At 39.2% G+C, this 17,569-nt stretch overlaps 1 protein-coding gene across 3 annotated transcripts; it reads left to right on the top strand.

Moving 5' to 3' along the window:
- The first annotated feature begins 130 nt into the window (after positions 1-130).
- On the top strand, positions 131-15,853 carry dnajc5ga (DnaJ (Hsp40) homolog, subfamily C, member 5 gamma a). 3 transcript variants are annotated; one of them, XM_055185594.2, is made up of 7 exons: positions 131-292; positions 7,976-8,109; positions 8,391-8,604; positions 9,146-9,305; positions 11,156-11,238; positions 13,620-13,658; positions 13,960-15,853. In XM_055185594.2, the coding sequence occupies exons 2-5, from the start codon at positions 7,985-7,987 to the stop codon at positions 11,233-11,235; spliced, it is 579 nt and encodes a 192-aa protein (XP_055041569.1). In that variant the 5' UTR covers positions 131-292; positions 7,976-7,984; the 3' UTR covers positions 11,236-11,238; positions 13,620-13,658; positions 13,960-15,853. The 3 variants fall into 3 exon arrangements, with proteins under 3 accessions (XP_055041569.1, XP_055041568.1, XP_055041567.1); XM_055185593.2 differs by lacking the exon at positions 13,620-13,658 and having other exon boundaries at positions 133-292; XM_055185592.2 differs by lacking the exons at positions 11,156-11,238; positions 13,620-13,658 and having other exon boundaries at positions 133-292.
- Positions 15,854-17,569: the final 1,716 nt, after the last annotated feature.

Here is a 17,569-nt window from a genome sequence, read left to right as displayed (position 1 = left end):
CAGTGGTTTCAATCTATGGAACAATGAGACGACTCATTTAACGACACGACTCCCACGATTCAATCGCGCCTATCGCGCTCTACGAATTCAAGGGTGTAAACCGTGTTCAAAAAACGATTCAAAAGAGTCGACTCCCAACGCTCGACCGCGTCCTTAAATCTCTACTCTTTGAAGGGAGGACATGCGGCGATAGCAATGAGGAGCTGTGCAGAGTGGATCTAAATATATTAATCGGCTGAATCTTTTATGATTCAGCCACAGTTCACTTTATCACATTAGGACCTAGTTCAAGGTGAGTTTTGGTCGTCTATATTTAAATTTGTGAATCAAAACCAATTGAAATCCGCGGTCGTGGTTTAGCATGCTAATGCTAGCTGCCTAGTCAGCCGTTTACTTAATCGACTAAAGTAGTTGGCAATGGATAATGAACCAATGAATCAATTAATATAGCGTCTGAATCTTTCAATATGACTGTTACAATGTAAATATGTCAGATGTTTTATTTTCAGCAGGCTTCTGTGTGACACTTGTGTGTGTGAATTTGCCAGTCTCGTGTTTTTATTTCAATTTGTTCAGATTTAACGACTATACAAAATCGAGAAAAACTCCAGTGTTTACAGTTTTATCTGAGCTGTGCATGTTTATTTTAATGGGATTTGTTAAGGTCGAACCAAACAAATCATGAATAAACGGAGAGAGTAAAGGAAAGAAGATGGGATCTGAAGGGAGAGTAATCTGTTTTAGATTAGAAGTGGATTATAGGTTTACAGAGACATACCCCTGTTATAACGACCAACAAGTATAAATACGATGACACTGCTAATACAAAAGCATAAACATTGCGTGATAAAAAAATAAACCCTATCAATGGACACGTGACGTCACAGGACTCAGGTGTGTTTGCATAGAGAGATTCACGTATCTGTGAATTGGAGCGTTACTGGCCTTTTGTGGATCTCTGGTTTTGCTTTGTTATACTGTATTGATTAAGCACTTCTGATGTAGATGTAATGTAAAAATCAATGATTTTAAGTAAATGAAATCAGTCGTATTTTACATGAGTAGTCTCTTTCACTTCTAGTTATTAATGGTAGCACTGTAGATATAATTCAGACAATATCTGGTTAAATACTCATCATCAGTAACAAACAATGTTATCTGTTAATCTATCAGTAAGATTTCAAATAAACAGGTCACATGCTTATCCAGTCATGGTCATTGAGAGGAGAGGTGATTTACTATTAAACGATGTATTTTGAGTTCATTCACAAAATGTGCCCTGGAGGCGTCCATATGAATTCCAATAGAGTAGTTCTCTCTCTGCTCTGACCTTTGTGCAGTGATGTATTTGCTTAATATAAAGCTCTTATTTACTGGTAACTCATTTGTATTGAAAAGACTTTGTAGTTTGTACCCATTTAAAAGGGTAAAAAATTGGAAAACCCATTTTTGCCTGCAGTTGAAATATTGCAGAGGTCATTGGTTCGATCTCGGGGTGCACGCTTAATGATAAAGGGAATAACTGGTAATGCATCGTAAATCGCTTTGGATAAAAGTGTCTGCCAAATGCATGAACGTACCGCTATTTCTTAACATTTCGATTAATGCTTTGTTGGATTCATCTGAAGTGCATGCATTGGCTGTAAAGTTAAGCTTGGGATAATCTTGGATCTGATGATCAGAGCCTCATCTGAAGCTGCACAGCTGTAGTCTGATACGGGTCATTGTTTGGCTTTTGGGAGCGTTATGTTCTTTAATGAAGATTTGGTACTGACTCAAAATTGTCTGCTTATCAGTTTTCACTGTGGATGTTTGATCTTCTTCAATCGAGTTGAAGTATTTTGAGCTTAAAGTCAGTAGGGTACCAGAAGTAAAAATGTTTCTCCATACTAGGGGTGTTACAATGTAATAATTTTTCTATGCGTCATTTACAAATCCTGTCAAATCGTGTGCATTTAATTGTGAATCGAATCAAATCGCTTTTGAATCAAATCCCCAAAAAACTACATTTACAACATTTACGCATTTGGCAGATGCTTTAACCCAAAGCAACTTAAAGGTGTAGTGGAGGATTTTCTTGAATTTTAGAAAATAACCGCCTTCTCCACAAAAAAAAAAGAAATTGCGCAACACTCCTGATTGACAACTAGGAGGGCCAATAGTCTTAATGATCCACCCAGGAAAGGAAAATCCTCCGAAATACCTTTAAGCCAGGTGTATAGTCTGGTTTTCATGCATACACGAGCGTACGTGCACAGTCGAATGCACAGCCTTGAAAAACATAGTTCATTTGACTCATACACGTGCGCTAACGTTTGATGCATGCGCATTATGACGATAGTGTCGTGTATCGACGATCGTCAGACATATCACCAATAGCAGGCTTTCATGACGATAGTTGCCGATGGTTGTTGTTATTATCATCATAGTTTCACATAAACATGCGCATTGCGTGCTTTTCCTCACTTGAGAGGGTTTGTGGGCTTTACTTTGGGGCTGTTTACACTTTGTATTAAGATGTGTTTTCATCGATCGGATCACAAGTGGACGAGAGAGACACATCACGTTTGCACCTGGTATTTAAATCCGTCTGTTTTGTTCACTTTCCACTGCTTCTGTCCTGAATACTGTGAGGGGGCGATCTGTCGAGACGGTGGGCGAGTCTCTCTGCTGTCATTCAAACGCGAGCGGGAGTAATATATGGACGCAAACTAATATTATGTCAGAGTCCACGGCTTGTTTAGCAAGTAAACATGCTGCACAGTGTTTTGTTCGTGTATATGTTAGAGGTTTCTCTGAATTTTCAGTGCAATTGATGAAATAGGATTGCGCAACTTTCACACGCTTTCAAAACGAAACTACGGAGATCAGACGCTTTAGTTTTATCAATGAAAGGCTAAAAATACCGCTGTTCACCGTTTGTTCGCGCCAGAAGTCAGAAAAGACGTAAAACATTGTGCTCAGTACCTCAGATTAGATAAATGGGCGGAGAGAAGGCGGGCTCGTGTGGCAGTTCGAACACATTCAACCACATGTGCGTTTACACTACAAAAGCAATCCGATCGAAAGTTTTCGACTACCTCTGCATGTGGTTGAAAGTGGTCGAAAGTGGACGAGCTCAAAACGTTTTGAACAGTGTTAACACCTAGCATTAAAGGGACACAAGGTAGCATTTTTATGTTAATAAATCATCTTCGTAAGTCGGTATATGGTTAAATGACTTATTACATGACGAATGAAGACTCTCTCGCCCGCCCCTACCGTCTGTAGGAAGAATACCCCACTTGCAAGTTCGCTGTATCCGACCCGGTGTCCTTCAGTCTCGTATAGTCTCAGATATAGATAGCATTTACTCCCAGACACTAGGGGGAGCTAGTAGAGAAATAATACTCAGACTTGCCTTGTGTGCCTTTAACGTCGTCCACTTGTGATCCGATCGATGAAAACGCATGTTAATGCCAAGTGTAAACAGCCTCTTTCTCTTTCCTGAATGCGAGCTGCATGGACTCCTGTAATGCAGATGATTCAGACTTTTCCTTGCACATGAGCTTGTAAGACGCGCGGCTCTGACATTTCCTTGTACTAGAGAGGTTGTTAGCGCGCAGAGGGTTAAAACCAGCAAGTGTTTTGTTCCTGCTCTGCTTTAATGACGCGCGGGATTAATGGCATCAGTTTTAAGAAGGTTGCGGTCATGACCGTGTTGCCCTTGCGTCTTTTTTGTCCATCAATCAAGTGACCTGTCATAAATGAGAAAAAAATGAATAAATTAATGAGTAAACTACTGCCCCCCCACCTCGATACTATCGTGTATCTGCGATCTCACAGGCTGACGAAAGGACGATCTCAAAATGGGGCATATCGGCCAACACTAAAGGCGTCTTGCGACATTTCAATACCTCTCACGGCCTACGTACTCCTGTACGCGCTTGCGCGACCTATGCGTACAATGTTCCCAAGGATTTAAAGATCCGGCGATGTGCTTGCAGTACGCGTGCACTCTTTTGATTACAAATATTGCGTTTTTACCTTTACAGTTGATTACAAGGTATACATTTTTGTTTGTGTGTGTGTACTGCTCATGCATTGCTTGACCACTGAGCAATATAGGAGCACTTTATACAGGAGCACTAAACTACTAATCATGAATTGATTCATGATGTGGTTGAGCTGGATTTTGAGTAATGAATGGGAAAGATACATGCAGATCCATGTCAGCCGAAACGTTTAAGACATTTTAATGTGTTGTTGCTAATAACATTTCCGGAAGGATACATCGCAAAGTAGTGGCGATATGGTTAACCAGGGTGTGTCTGTGTTTCAGCAAAACACTTCTACCTACTTCAAATAGGTTTTCATGACCATGGAAACAAGTTTCATATGTATAAAGCTGCTGTAATCTCTGAAATCAGCATAACATAAACAAGGGTATTATAGGAGTATACAAGCCATTGTAGCCTGGTACGTATTATAGTTTCTCAATTCAACTAAGAGTGTTAACATCTTGCAAGTGTTTCACTCATTCCTGAATGATGGCTCATGATAAACATTCAAAGGCTAAGGTAAGTGTACCCATGAAGCCCACCAAAATCTATTCTCAAGTGTGTTTATTGATATTGAGATGGTTAATAAGATATATAATTTAGTAAAATGCTAGATTTATCTTGAGTCATTTAAAAATGTATTAATGAGTTGATGTATATTATAGAATACAAAAGTCTCAAGTCTTGAGTGGGCTTAATCGATAGATTGGTGCCATTGAAACCCACTTCATGATTCACCAATGTTTGCGAGTGCCTGTACTAAATAACATTCAACATTTTTTGTTGCTGAGACATTTCTAGTATACAGTCGTTTTTTACTGTGCTTTAAGGCGACATGCATCTGCTTTTTGGTCATGTGTTGTAGTTTTTCTCTGTTATTTTTAAGTTAAGAACAAATGATACACATAAGCAGACATCTGTAATGCTACACAATGTGTAATTTGTAGGCCTACCTAAATATATTTGTAAATTAAGAAGTAAGGTTAAAGTTTTGCTATCATTAAACACTTCACTCTGATGGTTTTCTAAGTTTATAGTTATATGGATTCCTCATTGAAATGCATAAAGTGGGCTTAAATGGTACCATGGTAAACAATGTTAAATAAAGACACTATTTTTCATTTTCGCACTGTCCTTTTTAGGAACAAGTTCGTTGCTGTAGTTTCCTAGCTCTTCTCTACTCCTGCCATATTTATTTTCCCCTCTGTGCTTTGAGGCGCTACGTTCACCTTTGCGCTCGTGGTCTAGCCAATAGTATAACCGTTAGAGGTGCACCGATATATCGGCCGATGATGCTTGCTATGCTTTTCAAAGAATTACTGTGAAATGCCTAATTTGGACAATCTAAGCATGCCACACAAATGATAGACACAGAAAATAAATTTAAGGGGCACCTATTTCGTTGCTAAAAACCAACGTTATTTTGTGTATTTGGTATAATACAATGTGTTCGTGTGGTTTATGGTTAAAAAATGCTCCAGATATCCTGATTTTGTACAAAGCTCATCTATCTGAAAAGCACTGTTACCCTGATTGGCCAGCTAATTTACGTTGTGATTGGCCTGAATACCTCTGACGTCAGCCGGAAATGTGACGCTCCTTACCATGTTTGAAGGATTAGCTCGCAATGCAGACAGGAGTTAATTTACATGCTGAGTCTGAAGTGGGAGGAAATATGATAATGTCGGTGTTGTCCATGTCAACTGGCCCAGGAAGTAAACTGTTGCCTACAACCCGTGTGTTTGTTGTAGTCCAAGAAAAGAGATTTACATTGGAGACGATAACTCATATATATATTATTATGAATATGAATGAATTTTTTTTTTCATTCAAGGTTAGCTTGTGTTGGCTACAGATTGCATGTGTTTTGTGACACTGTACCATTTAAGCCCATCTGTAAAAAAGTTACTTTATGAAAATAATCTGCTCTACAAAATAATTTCTGGAAGATTAATTTGTAAATGAATGTAAAATGTATCACAAAACATTTGGTGTTTGTAGTTCACATGCTTAATTCTTGGCAATCTATCTTTTAGTAGGCTTAAGGGCTCATTATAGTTGTGCGTACGTCCTATGGCGTGGCCACGACGGCGCAAGCTACGCGTCGGTTTTCATGTACACTTCTGCGTCGTCGTCCATGTCGACGTGCAAACACACGCGTAGACCGCTGGTATGCGGTATCCTCACTTGTAATCGCAGTAGCTGCCATAGAAGAAGCAGCTTACTCGGTTAACCCACAAGCAAAGAAGCAGCAGCAGCTTGTTGTGTATGTTTGAGAAGACCAGCAGTGATGGAAGTCAATAGCCAGCGACTTTTGTTACAGTTTGATTTAAATCACTCCTCAACCTGGCCCATCTTCGTCGCAAACGGATATACCTATAACAGTTTTTTTTCCTGACCGGAGGGGTTCTAGGGGACCAATCGCAGCGCTTGCGGTCCACGTAGAACTGACACGTTGTAAAAATGTGGCGAGGTGCACGTCAGACTACGCAGAGGCTACGAATAACCTATGGCGTAGACCTAAAGGGCTCGTTATAGTCGTGCGTAGGTCCTACGGCGTAGCAGCGACGGCGTAGGTTCCGCGTCGGTTTTCATTTATACTTTTGCGTCGTCTTCCGCGTCAATGTGCAAACACACGCGCAAACCACTGGTTGGCAGTATCCACGCGTGTAACCACAGTAGCAGCGTGAGCGTCAGAGAAGAAGAAGCTTGGCAAGTTAACCCACAAACGAAGAAGAAATAGCAACTTGTTGTGTATGATTTGAGAAGACCAGCAATGAAGAAGTAAATAAACAGTGACTTTTGATGCAGTTTGAGTTAAATCACTCCTCAACTTGACTCATCTTTGTTTTCACCGTCACAAACGGAAAATACCTATGACACAGTTTTTTTACCTGACAGGAGGGGTTCTGGTGGACCAATCACGGCGCATGCGGTCCGCGTAGATCTGACGCGCTGTTAAAATTTTTGAGAGGTGCGCGTCAGGCTACGCAGAGCTACGCACAGGCTATGGATAGCCTACACCGTAGCTACGCACGACTATAAATCGCCCTTAACGCACAGCTATAAATTGGACTTTATGGTTTGACCCTGAGATTAGCTTTGTGTGCAAGCTAATAAAACACAACTTTCCATTTAAACCAAAAATTCTAAAAATTTATAAAGTATTATTTGTTCAAACACAAAAAACAATACATGTATCTCTTATTTGACACATCAATGCATTTACCAAAGAAATAGCTATAAATAGCAGAAATTGTGATTGGCATGGAACAAAAATAATAGGGAGGGGAATAACAAATTACTGAATTGGTTAAACATAAAATATGATTTTCTTGTTTTATAATTTGACGTCAAAGTTAAAAGTGGGCATAGTGTGTGTGGGCCTAATAGTTGCGCTTATGGCAAAAGTATGGTCTTTTTTTTACACATAAATGAGGGTCTGCATACAGTGCGTGTGACGCAATTTTTGTTATCAGAAGAGTGTGTGTGTACTTTACACGCACTGCTGCATTATTAAAACCCTGCATTTATTGTATGGATAGGTTGTGTATTTCCCTACAGGATAATGTGGTATGTAGAGATGCATTGCGTTTTGTAGCAATGTGCTTACGTCGAACGTCTGTGTGCATGTACGAGTTAAATATACTATGCAAGGCTGTGCGTTCATTCGTTCGCGTACACATAAAAGAAAGACTGAACTCTGTGCTTTACCGTACACCTTTTATTTCAGCATGAACAATGATTCGTCTTCACCACACCTTGTGTCCACACAGTGTGTTTGTTAAGTGGTTTGTGCTTGCTTTTGCTGTGTACATTGTTTTTTGTATCAACAAAATGGTGTTGTGTACATTGAGTAATCGCACACTGGAGACACTTCACATTTTCTGGATGTGAAATGGATGCATAATTGATCTGTTTTTCATGTTTTTCAGCATTCAAACATGGCAGACACCAAGCAGCCCTCCGATAGGCCACAGAGGAAGATGTCCACCGCAGGGGAAAGTTTATACAAGGTGCTGGGACTGGAGAAAGGTGCCTCAGGAGAGGACATTAAAAGAGCATACAGGTAAGTTAAACATTGCTGGTGTTCCCACAGTATTTAAGCATAGTTGCCTCCTAAAATGTTGTTGACAATGTGGAAATCTATTTATCCTCTTCATGGAGAGATTAAGGACTACATTCACACACAACTTTTGTTTAGTCCATATTAAGGATAGGTGATATAAAAATTTATTTTTAAATATACATTTATACATACATTGCTACACATTTTATATTACAAAACAAACAAGTAAGGGTCCTTTTATGTCTCCCTTTACACACCCTGAATTATTGTTTGGTCTACAGAAAACTGGCTCTAAAATACCATCCAGACAAAAATCCCGACAACCCAGAAGCTGCAGAAAAGTTTAAAGAAATCAACAACGCTAATTCCATCCTCGCCGATGAGACCAAGCGCAAGATCTACGATGAATACGGCTCCATGGGTCTCTACGTCTCCGAGCAGTTTGGAGAAGATAGTGTCAAATATTACTTCCTCATGTCAAAGTGGTGGTTCAAGGTGAGACTTTGTTTACAACTTTGGATCTGTTGCTTAAACCAATATCCCATAGTTAACCGTCATATTTACTGTCAACTCAGTGGTGTGTTCACCTACACTGACTTTCCATAGTGACTCAGATCCATTTATGAGCAATTTAGATGTAATCGAAGACCTCTGCTTTTGGTTTTCTGTTTGCCAAATGCAGTCTGTGAATTTGCAACCTTTGTTCTCATTGCCATTTGAATTTACTTAAGAGAATGTGGTCTTTGATCATCCCGAGACCATTTTCTCAAATAGGTTTAATGCAGAAGGCATTTGAGTAAAAACACCAGCTTGTTTTCATCTACAAAGTTATAAATAAATGCTCATGCGCGTAAAATAATTTCCTTTGCGTCCCAGTATGGGAGTTTTCGATTGGTACAGACTCCTATTTAACTTCCAGTTGTGAGCAGATGCTGGGAGTATCGTGCAAACTTGCCCCATCGTCCTTCTCGTGTGTTTCCTGATGTGTTTTTCTGAGAGTTGTTTCACTGATCTGAGGTCTGTATCTCTGCGGCAGGCTACGGTCGTGTGCTGCACCCTCTTCTCATGCTGCTGCTGTTGTTGCTGCTGTTGCTTCTGCTGTGGAAAGTGCAAACCACCGGAGGACGATGAGAACTACCAGTACGTGGACCCAGAAGACTTGGAGGCGCAGATCAAAGCCGAGCAGGATGGAGGAGGTGAGCATCGAGCATTGTGATAAATAGGGCTGTGTAGCGGCAAGAATCGCGCAATGCGATACGTATCGCTGTATGTGGGTTGCGTAAAATGATGTGATATATTGGGATATATTTCCTTTTTTAGGAATATAATAGGATTTTTTGGAAGCTGTCATTGAGAACGCGCCACCATATGCAAACCTTAACACAAAAAATTGGGGAAGAGGGGGTGGCAATCAAAGGGGCGGGGCGTATGCATCATGATGATGAAAATTTTAATATTTTTATTTATAACACTCAAATAAAACTTAATTTTGAAGAAACCATGACAATAAATGAACACATACTAGATTATTAATGAATTAAATGTTTTTATCTCTGTGTGATGAAGTGAAACTAAAGGGTTAATAAACACAAACTGAAGCAGATTTGGAGAACGTCTGGCGAACGATGATAGCGCAAAAATCGTAAAAACTGATTATTTCCCACTATTAATTACATTATCTTAAAGGAGTGTAACTACTGTAGCATGTAAATAATGCATTGTTGAGCGCTCTTGCTCACTTTTATATAATTTGTTGTGACGCTCGTCTCCCCTCGTGGTGTGAGGCGCGTACTCGGTATTCTCCGAGATGCACTTGACGGCCTTTTGTGCAGTTTTTTTCTTTTTCCTTTTTTGGGCGGTAGGATTTCCAAGCTTAGGTGGGCCGCCTTAACTGAAATGTGCTGCTGGAAACCCATATAAATACACACATACATGTATAATTTTAAGAAAAAATATATTTATGTAATAAATATTTATATATAATATAAATTATATATAAATATAAACATGTACATACACATGCAAATGTTTCTTAATTATATACGTGTGTGTGCGTGTGTGTATTTATACATAATTATTATACACAGTACACCCATATATATATTATGTAAACAAAAACTTTTATTCTGCAAACGATTAGTTGCGACTAATCGTGAGGCAGCACTACTTTGCTTTAAATATGAGGCTGCTTAAATAATACTATTGAGGACATTTCTTTTGATCTGAGGGATCATGGCGCGTTTTAAATTCAAATCGAAAAGTCAGGGTCACCCCATAATCTGCTGCCTTACATTTTGTATTAAGATAAGAGATGTATGCTGGTCTGATCCAAGTGTTTGGATTGAGTTTAAGGTGTGTGCTGTTCTCTTGACCTTTAATACTAAAATTAATGTGTCAAATGATTCAGCTCTTGACTGGCTTCAATCTTTCACTTGAAGAGGCATATATATATATCAGTCAACCGTGACATTGCTAATGTAGCTTTTATATTATTGATAGAGTGTGTATTTATGACAGTTAGGTTAAAGGCAGGGTGCGTGATCGCTGAAAGCCAATGTTGACATTGAAATCACCCAAACAAACACGCCCCTACCCCAATAGAATCTGGACCTTTATTTGACCACCCTACACATACGCAACCCAGGAAATTATGTTGGTTAGTAGACACACCCCTTACTGCTGATTGGCTACAAGTGTGTTCTGGTATTCGGCCCGACTCCCTTTTCCAAAGTGTTTTTAAAAATCATGCACCCCGCCTTTAAGTAGATGACAAATTCTTGCACGTTTTACATGTATAATTTCTTAATATGTCCCCAGAGTACATATGTGAAGTTCTATCTCTAAAAACCATATAGATACTGTGTAATATTATGTTAAAATTGCCACTTTGTTGGTGTGAGCAAAAATTTTGCAGTTTTTGGGTGTGTCCTTTAAAATGCAAATGAGCCGATCTCTGCACTAAATGCCATCTTCATATTTTATTAAATATGTTTTCTCTATCAGTGTAAAATTGGTGAATTTGAAGAATGTTCCTTTTACTCGACAGGTGAAACTATTATAATTGTCCAGCCTATATCTAGTCCTGGTCAAGAAATCTGCAGCGAAACTTTACCGGATTCAAAATGACTCGTAAGACTCTTACATTAATTATTGGACCATCAGAACCCGCTCCTGATGCTTCATTTCACTCATAAAACCCCCCTGCATTTGTCCGCCCTTCAGTGTTTGTCAGTTGTTTTTGTTTTTTTACTAACCTTTGATTTACTGTGTTTGGTCTATGTCTATTACAAAGGATTTGGATTTCGGTCACTGTATGTAGTTGTCTAAAACATAAGATGATCACACTGTATATGTATCTTGAGTCACTCTTACATTATGTGAACCGTACCATACCAGAGTTCGTTTGACCCCAAAGTACGGTTTGTTTGGCTAGTGTGATCGCTCCGTACCAGAGTGTGGCATACCAGGTATGCTTTTATATAAAACCGGGATTGTACTCTTATAGACGTTTTCTCTATTAGGAAACTTCATGCAATGACCTGAAACCTAAAGAATCACATCCATAGAGACCCTGAAAACAATTTGGCTATATTTGCTTGACTATGCCTGCCCAAGAACTTTGCTTTTGCATGTGCAAGCTTTGGATGTCCATGTTTTGCATGAGGCCATGCCTTTTTTCAACAGGCACGTTGGACTATCAGTAGGTTTTTGGAGTTTATCCTTCAGTTTATCAATTCAGCCAAACCGTACAGTGTTTTAGTGCCATAAGACCTTGAGTTTCAGACTGAATATATCAAGATGCATAGCAAATTTATTAAAAGGCCTAAACATTTCTGGATGTTTTTAAAGTGTGTGGATTACCTCGACATAATTCCTTGTTTATGGTATCACTTGTGGTCTGGATGTTAGAAGACCAGTGAGTCAGGTAATGGGATTTCTTTCAGGAAGGTTACGTGACCGTGAGCTGTCAAAGCAGCTGAATCTCATTGATAGACGTGTAATCAACATGAGACAACTCGCACCAGCATCTGTCACCACATCCATCTGTTTAACTTCTCACCTCACATCTCTATTTTACCAACCTGTTGTAAAGCATGTCACTTTATAATTGTAACCTTGCCAACCCTTCACCTCTTTGATAAACCTGCAACTGTAAAGCCTGGGACACAAAAAACAATGGCTTGCGTCACACACCACAAAGATTACAGCCAAGCACATACATTTACACAACAGCATGTGGCAGTAGTCTGTATTCATCATTCATACAGCAGAACCAGAGGAGGTGCAGTAGACCTGTAGATATGCAAACCGTAAACAATGTCATGCTCAACATTTGGATTTGTATAGCTTCTTGAAATTTAATGAGTATGAATTACATGACAGCGATCTTATCCTGCAAGCTCTGACTCTGATTTAGTATGCAAAATCTGCCAATGATTACATACCATGACTGACTTTTATTAACGGTCGAAACACGTCGATAAACAAGAACGACTAACATTAAAAACATCCCAGCAATCGGCTTGGTGTGTCCCAGTCACAGCTTTTTGACCGCAGACACAATCCTGAATCTTGAAATACTGTAATGTCTAATGCGCTAATTCAAAATAAGTGTTTGTTGCGTAGAACACATACAGTTGGGGGAGGGAGTGTGTGGACCCTTTGGGCTTGCTTGGATTTCTTCATGAATTGGTCATAGAATGTGTTCTGATCTTCATGTAAGTCACAACAATAGAGAAACACAGTCTGCTTAAACTAATACCGCGGACAGATGGTCTTAAGTTTTCCTGCATGTTTTTTTTTTGGACAGCAGTGGCTTCCTCCGTGGTGTCCTCCCATGAAGTCCATTCTTGTTTAATGTTTTCCTTATTGTAGATTTGTCAACAAAAATGTTAGCATGTGCCAGAGATTTCTGTAAGTCTTTAGCTGACACTCTAGGATTCTTCTTCACCTCATTGAGCATTCTGCGCTGTGCTCTTGCAGTCATCTTTACAGGACGACCACGCCTAGGGAGTGTAGCAACAGTGCTGAACTTTCTCCATTTGTAGACAATCTGTCTTACCGTGGACATCAAGGCTTTTAGATATATATTTGTAGCCCTTTCCAGCTTTATGTAAGTCAACAATTCTTGATCGTAGGTCTTCTGAGAGCTCTTTGGTGCGAGGCATGGTTCACATCAGACAATGCTTCTTCAGAACAGCAAACTCAAAACTGGTGTGTGTTTTTTATTGGATGAAGATCAGAACACATTTTATGACCAATTTATGAAGAAATCCAAGTAAGCCCAAGGGGTTCGCATACTTTTTCTTTCAACTGTAATTTGAAATGAGGAACCACACAAATGACTGGCTACATACATATTGTGACAAAATCGAAAAAAGTGGTCGCCTGCCACCACTGCTTGCGGCATAAAAAACGTAGTAGCCTTTTTGTAAAGTCTATTACATAGTTTTAATTAAAAATAAACTCTTCTTGTTTCACTCTGTGCTGCACATGGATGTGTTTGTTAGTGGAGCAGTGATGTGGAAGAGCTGCGTCAGGGAAGGGAGGTACGTTCCTCGCAGCAGACCCATGCACGTTCCCATGAGATGAACATCTGACAACAAAGCAGTGCCAGTGTTTATTCATGACATGCGGCACGTGCAATAAACTGCATGTAGCTCTGTCTGTCTAATCCACAATGTCTGATGGTTTAATGCAAAACAGAAGCAAATAGATGCATGCTTCGCTCTCTAGTTGTTGTAGACATATTGCTTTGTAGTTGGCTGATTTGCGTTTGGTTACAAAATCCGTGCTTATTGAACATTGTGTGTTCATCTACTAATTCTGGGTTTTTTTCTTTTTTTGCAGACTTAAATATCCCTATTTTTGTCCAGCCCAGTCCCACTGTCAACACCCCAGAGTCCACACATTTTGCCTCCAACCAGCCCATCCACACCACTAAGAAGTGAGCCACATGCCTGGTCCTGCTCATCATCACCACCGTGGGGTCCCTGCTCACAGACACTTGAGACCCTCAATGTAGTGTGTTGACCGCAGGGCATCATGGCACCAGGACACCGTGCCACACCACTATATTCCTTTTCGGACCCACAGGAAACAAGCGGCAGTTTGCCAAAAGACAGAAACCTCTGCCAAGCTCATTTAAACTGTATCTCCATTGGTGTGTATGTCCATCTGTCTGTCTATACCACACATCTCGAATTAATATAGCTGGGAAACCGGTGCCATCAGGCTGTGCTCCAAAAGGGAGTGGGTTTTATTTTCGGGGACTATTTATTTTTATTTTATCGCTCTGGGTTTGTTTCTGTGTTAGAAGCATGGATGTGAGTGGAATGTTCACGTGAGTGCATGCCAAAGATTAGCCGCATGCCTCTAGTATACAGCATTTAAACTTGTGCGCGAACAAGCCCTCCTCCTAATAAAATAAAAAACATGGAGCCTCAGCTTGCCACTTTTTCGTTTTGCTTTTTAAAATGGGAGATTCAGGTGTGCAGTCACATCTCACATGGTGCGTTTGCATTATATGGCATTCAATACGGCCATCGTATGCAAATGACACTTAAATGTGTAGTTAGTCCTACCGACAAACGCAGCCGACGTGCCATATGCAACGGTGGTACCGTATTTCCCTAAGATCGTAACACTTGAAATTGCCGGTGAAAGATGTTTTTCTATGCACTTTTCTTTCCACTACCTACGTACAAACTTCAAGACACCAATGCAAATCTAATGGCGTTAGCCTTTACAGCTATTTATCAACCGCGAAGGCTATGCTATCTGTACATGTAAATTTGTTTTTATTTGTTAAATGGGAACAAACGTAATTTTTGTGAACGCTATGCCAAATCACACCTGTTTTCTTTATGCTGTTACGTACGTATGACAAAACGCAAATATTTTTAATCGTATTTATTTTTAATATATCAACATTTGAGATTAACGTGTATGTCATGTTGTGACTGAAATGATGCACTGTGTATACTTGAAATTGATTTTAGCAATAAGGAAATGCCCGCCGTGTTAAATGTGAAGGACTCCAGAGTCTATACATTATTAGAGTAAATGCCAAATGTTGTTTTGATGTCTCAATAGCAATAGTACTACATATCCATGCTGGTAGGCGGTTTTGTTTCGGCGTGTGAATAGAAATATAATTTTAAAAACATTGTGTGGTCCGCTGTCAGTTCTGGTTGTTTCGAGGGCATTTTCTTATAGCAAAGACGTTTTCTTTTATTTGGTATGGATGGATATTGCTTTCAGTGAATAAACTTCATGCAAAATATTATGAAAACAGACATTCATTAGAAAGTAGTGGAATACAATCTGCTGTCTTTCCGGCATTTTTGTCAATGTTACATTTCCATGTTCACTGGATCCATTTATTTTAATAGAAAGGGCCCATTTCTGCAATCTACATATTTTTTTTTACATATGCATTGCTGGTACTTGATTAGGGAGCAAATAGTTACTATTTTAAACCATGTAAGAGGAAGGCTTCCACATGGAGTTTTATAATGCTGTACAACTTTCGAAAACTTTTTTTTGGTGACGAGGGGAAATTTGCCAGTTACTAAAAAATACAACTGCAGAACAACATGGTGTGCTCTGAGAACCACGGCACACATTTAGTGCTTCACCTTTACTTTCTTCCTGTTTTTATGCAACATTTGTTATGCATCACACATTTCATTGTATGTTTATATTATTAAATCTGAATTAAATGAATGGGGATTTGTAATAACCTTGTAGTGATTCTTTTTGTGCTTTTCTTGTAATGTGACCTTCCCGAAATATGACCTATTGACCTTCATGTTTTAATTGGTTAGGAAGTGAACGATAGCTTATGTCTTCAATTTGGCAACTCTATAATGGAGGTCCATGTGCTATAGTTATACTCGTAAGCTTGTAATCGGCTTACAGTACTCCGTACAGATGCATCTGTCAACAAACTTAAAAGGATGAGTACCAGGGTAACGGTCTTGTGGACCAGTGTGATTTTGTGAGGGGCAAGAGAACGTCTGTGTTATGGTTTGGATTTATTTGTAACTTAAGTATATTTGAACAGTGTTGGGATGACGTGCATTACAAGTAACGTGCATTACGTAATAATATTACTTTTTTGAAGTAACGAGTAAAGTAACGCATTACTTTGTAAATGTACACATTAATATTTGAGTTACTTTTTCAAAAAGTAATGCAAGTTACTTTTTTTGTTTAATTAATTTGATTAAAAAATGATGTACTGAATTAACAAAACGTAGTCACATTTTGCGCTCTATGCGTACACGCCTGTGTGGGAACAGTTTGAGTCAGAAACTTAGATTGCAGGCCAGAGATCGAAATTTTTGTGATGAAATATGCAACTTCTGAATGCAGAACTTTTCAGTCATCATAAACACCTGCAAGCCCAGAAAGGGATCAAGCCCCAGACAAGAAAAAGTAATGCAAAAGTAACGTAAGCATTACTTTCCATAAAAAGTAACTAAGTAATGCAATTAGTTACTTTTTTTGGGAGTAACTTGATATTGTAATGCATTACTTTTAAAGTAATGTTCCCCAACACTGTATTGGAAATATATGGAAGATCCGTTTCACATTTACATGCATTTGACAGATGCTTTTATTTTTAATAATTTCAGAAATAATTTATATTTAAAAATATTTTAGTGACTAGCATCCAATCTGTACATTTTATCAGTATGTCTGTTTGCTGGGAGTTGGACTCATGACCTTTGCATTGCTAATGCAATACGTCACCAGTTGAGCTTCGATACTAATAGATTTGCTATATTGTGAATACAACCAAAACTTTTGATATCCAGTGGGCCCTTTAAAATTAAACTTGTGTACCTAAAGGGTGCATCATAGTACCTCAAAGGTACATACTGGAACCTTTAAATGTACATATCTGTTCCTTAATAGGACATCTTAGGACTTTTTTAAAGGGCTCATATTATGCAAAGCCCACTTTTACAAGGTGTTTGGACATAAATGTGTGTTGGCAGTGTGTGAACACAACAAAAATCCACCCTCTCTTTTTTTAAATCTCCAATAAACTAAAGCCAGGGTTCCCACACCTTAGTTAATTTCAAATCCAAGGACTTTCCAGGTCCAATATCCTCAATTTCAAGGACTAAATGTGGGGACACATTTCAAGTGAGAGCAAGGTTACAATGTGTTACCTTTTAAGATACATTGTTACAGTTACCTTTTGAGGGAACTCGCGCTGCGTCACTGCGGTGACACTTTAGGGACGCCTCCAGGGGTAAGTGCGTCTGAATGTGAATATCAAATTCAACCAATAGTGAGGCTTAACCAAAAGACGGTGACGTGGGAGCCAGGAAGTATATCGCTATCTGAAATATTGCCAAAGACGGTGTTACAGGGACGCAGGAAGTATGACAAGGGAGACACAGCGTCTCGTTCCCTTCTCAGGGAACAACAGTTACATACCTAA

The sequence above is a fragment of the Misgurnus anguillicaudatus genome, chromosome 18, assembly GCF_027580225.2.
Source record: "Misgurnus anguillicaudatus chromosome 18, ASM2758022v2, whole genome shotgun sequence".
NCBI classification, from domain to species: Eukaryota; Metazoa; Chordata; class Actinopteri; order Cypriniformes; family Cobitidae; genus Misgurnus; species Misgurnus anguillicaudatus.
The sequence above is the reverse complement of the archived record's forward strand: the minus strand, read 5'-3'. Positions and strand labels throughout refer to the sequence as shown.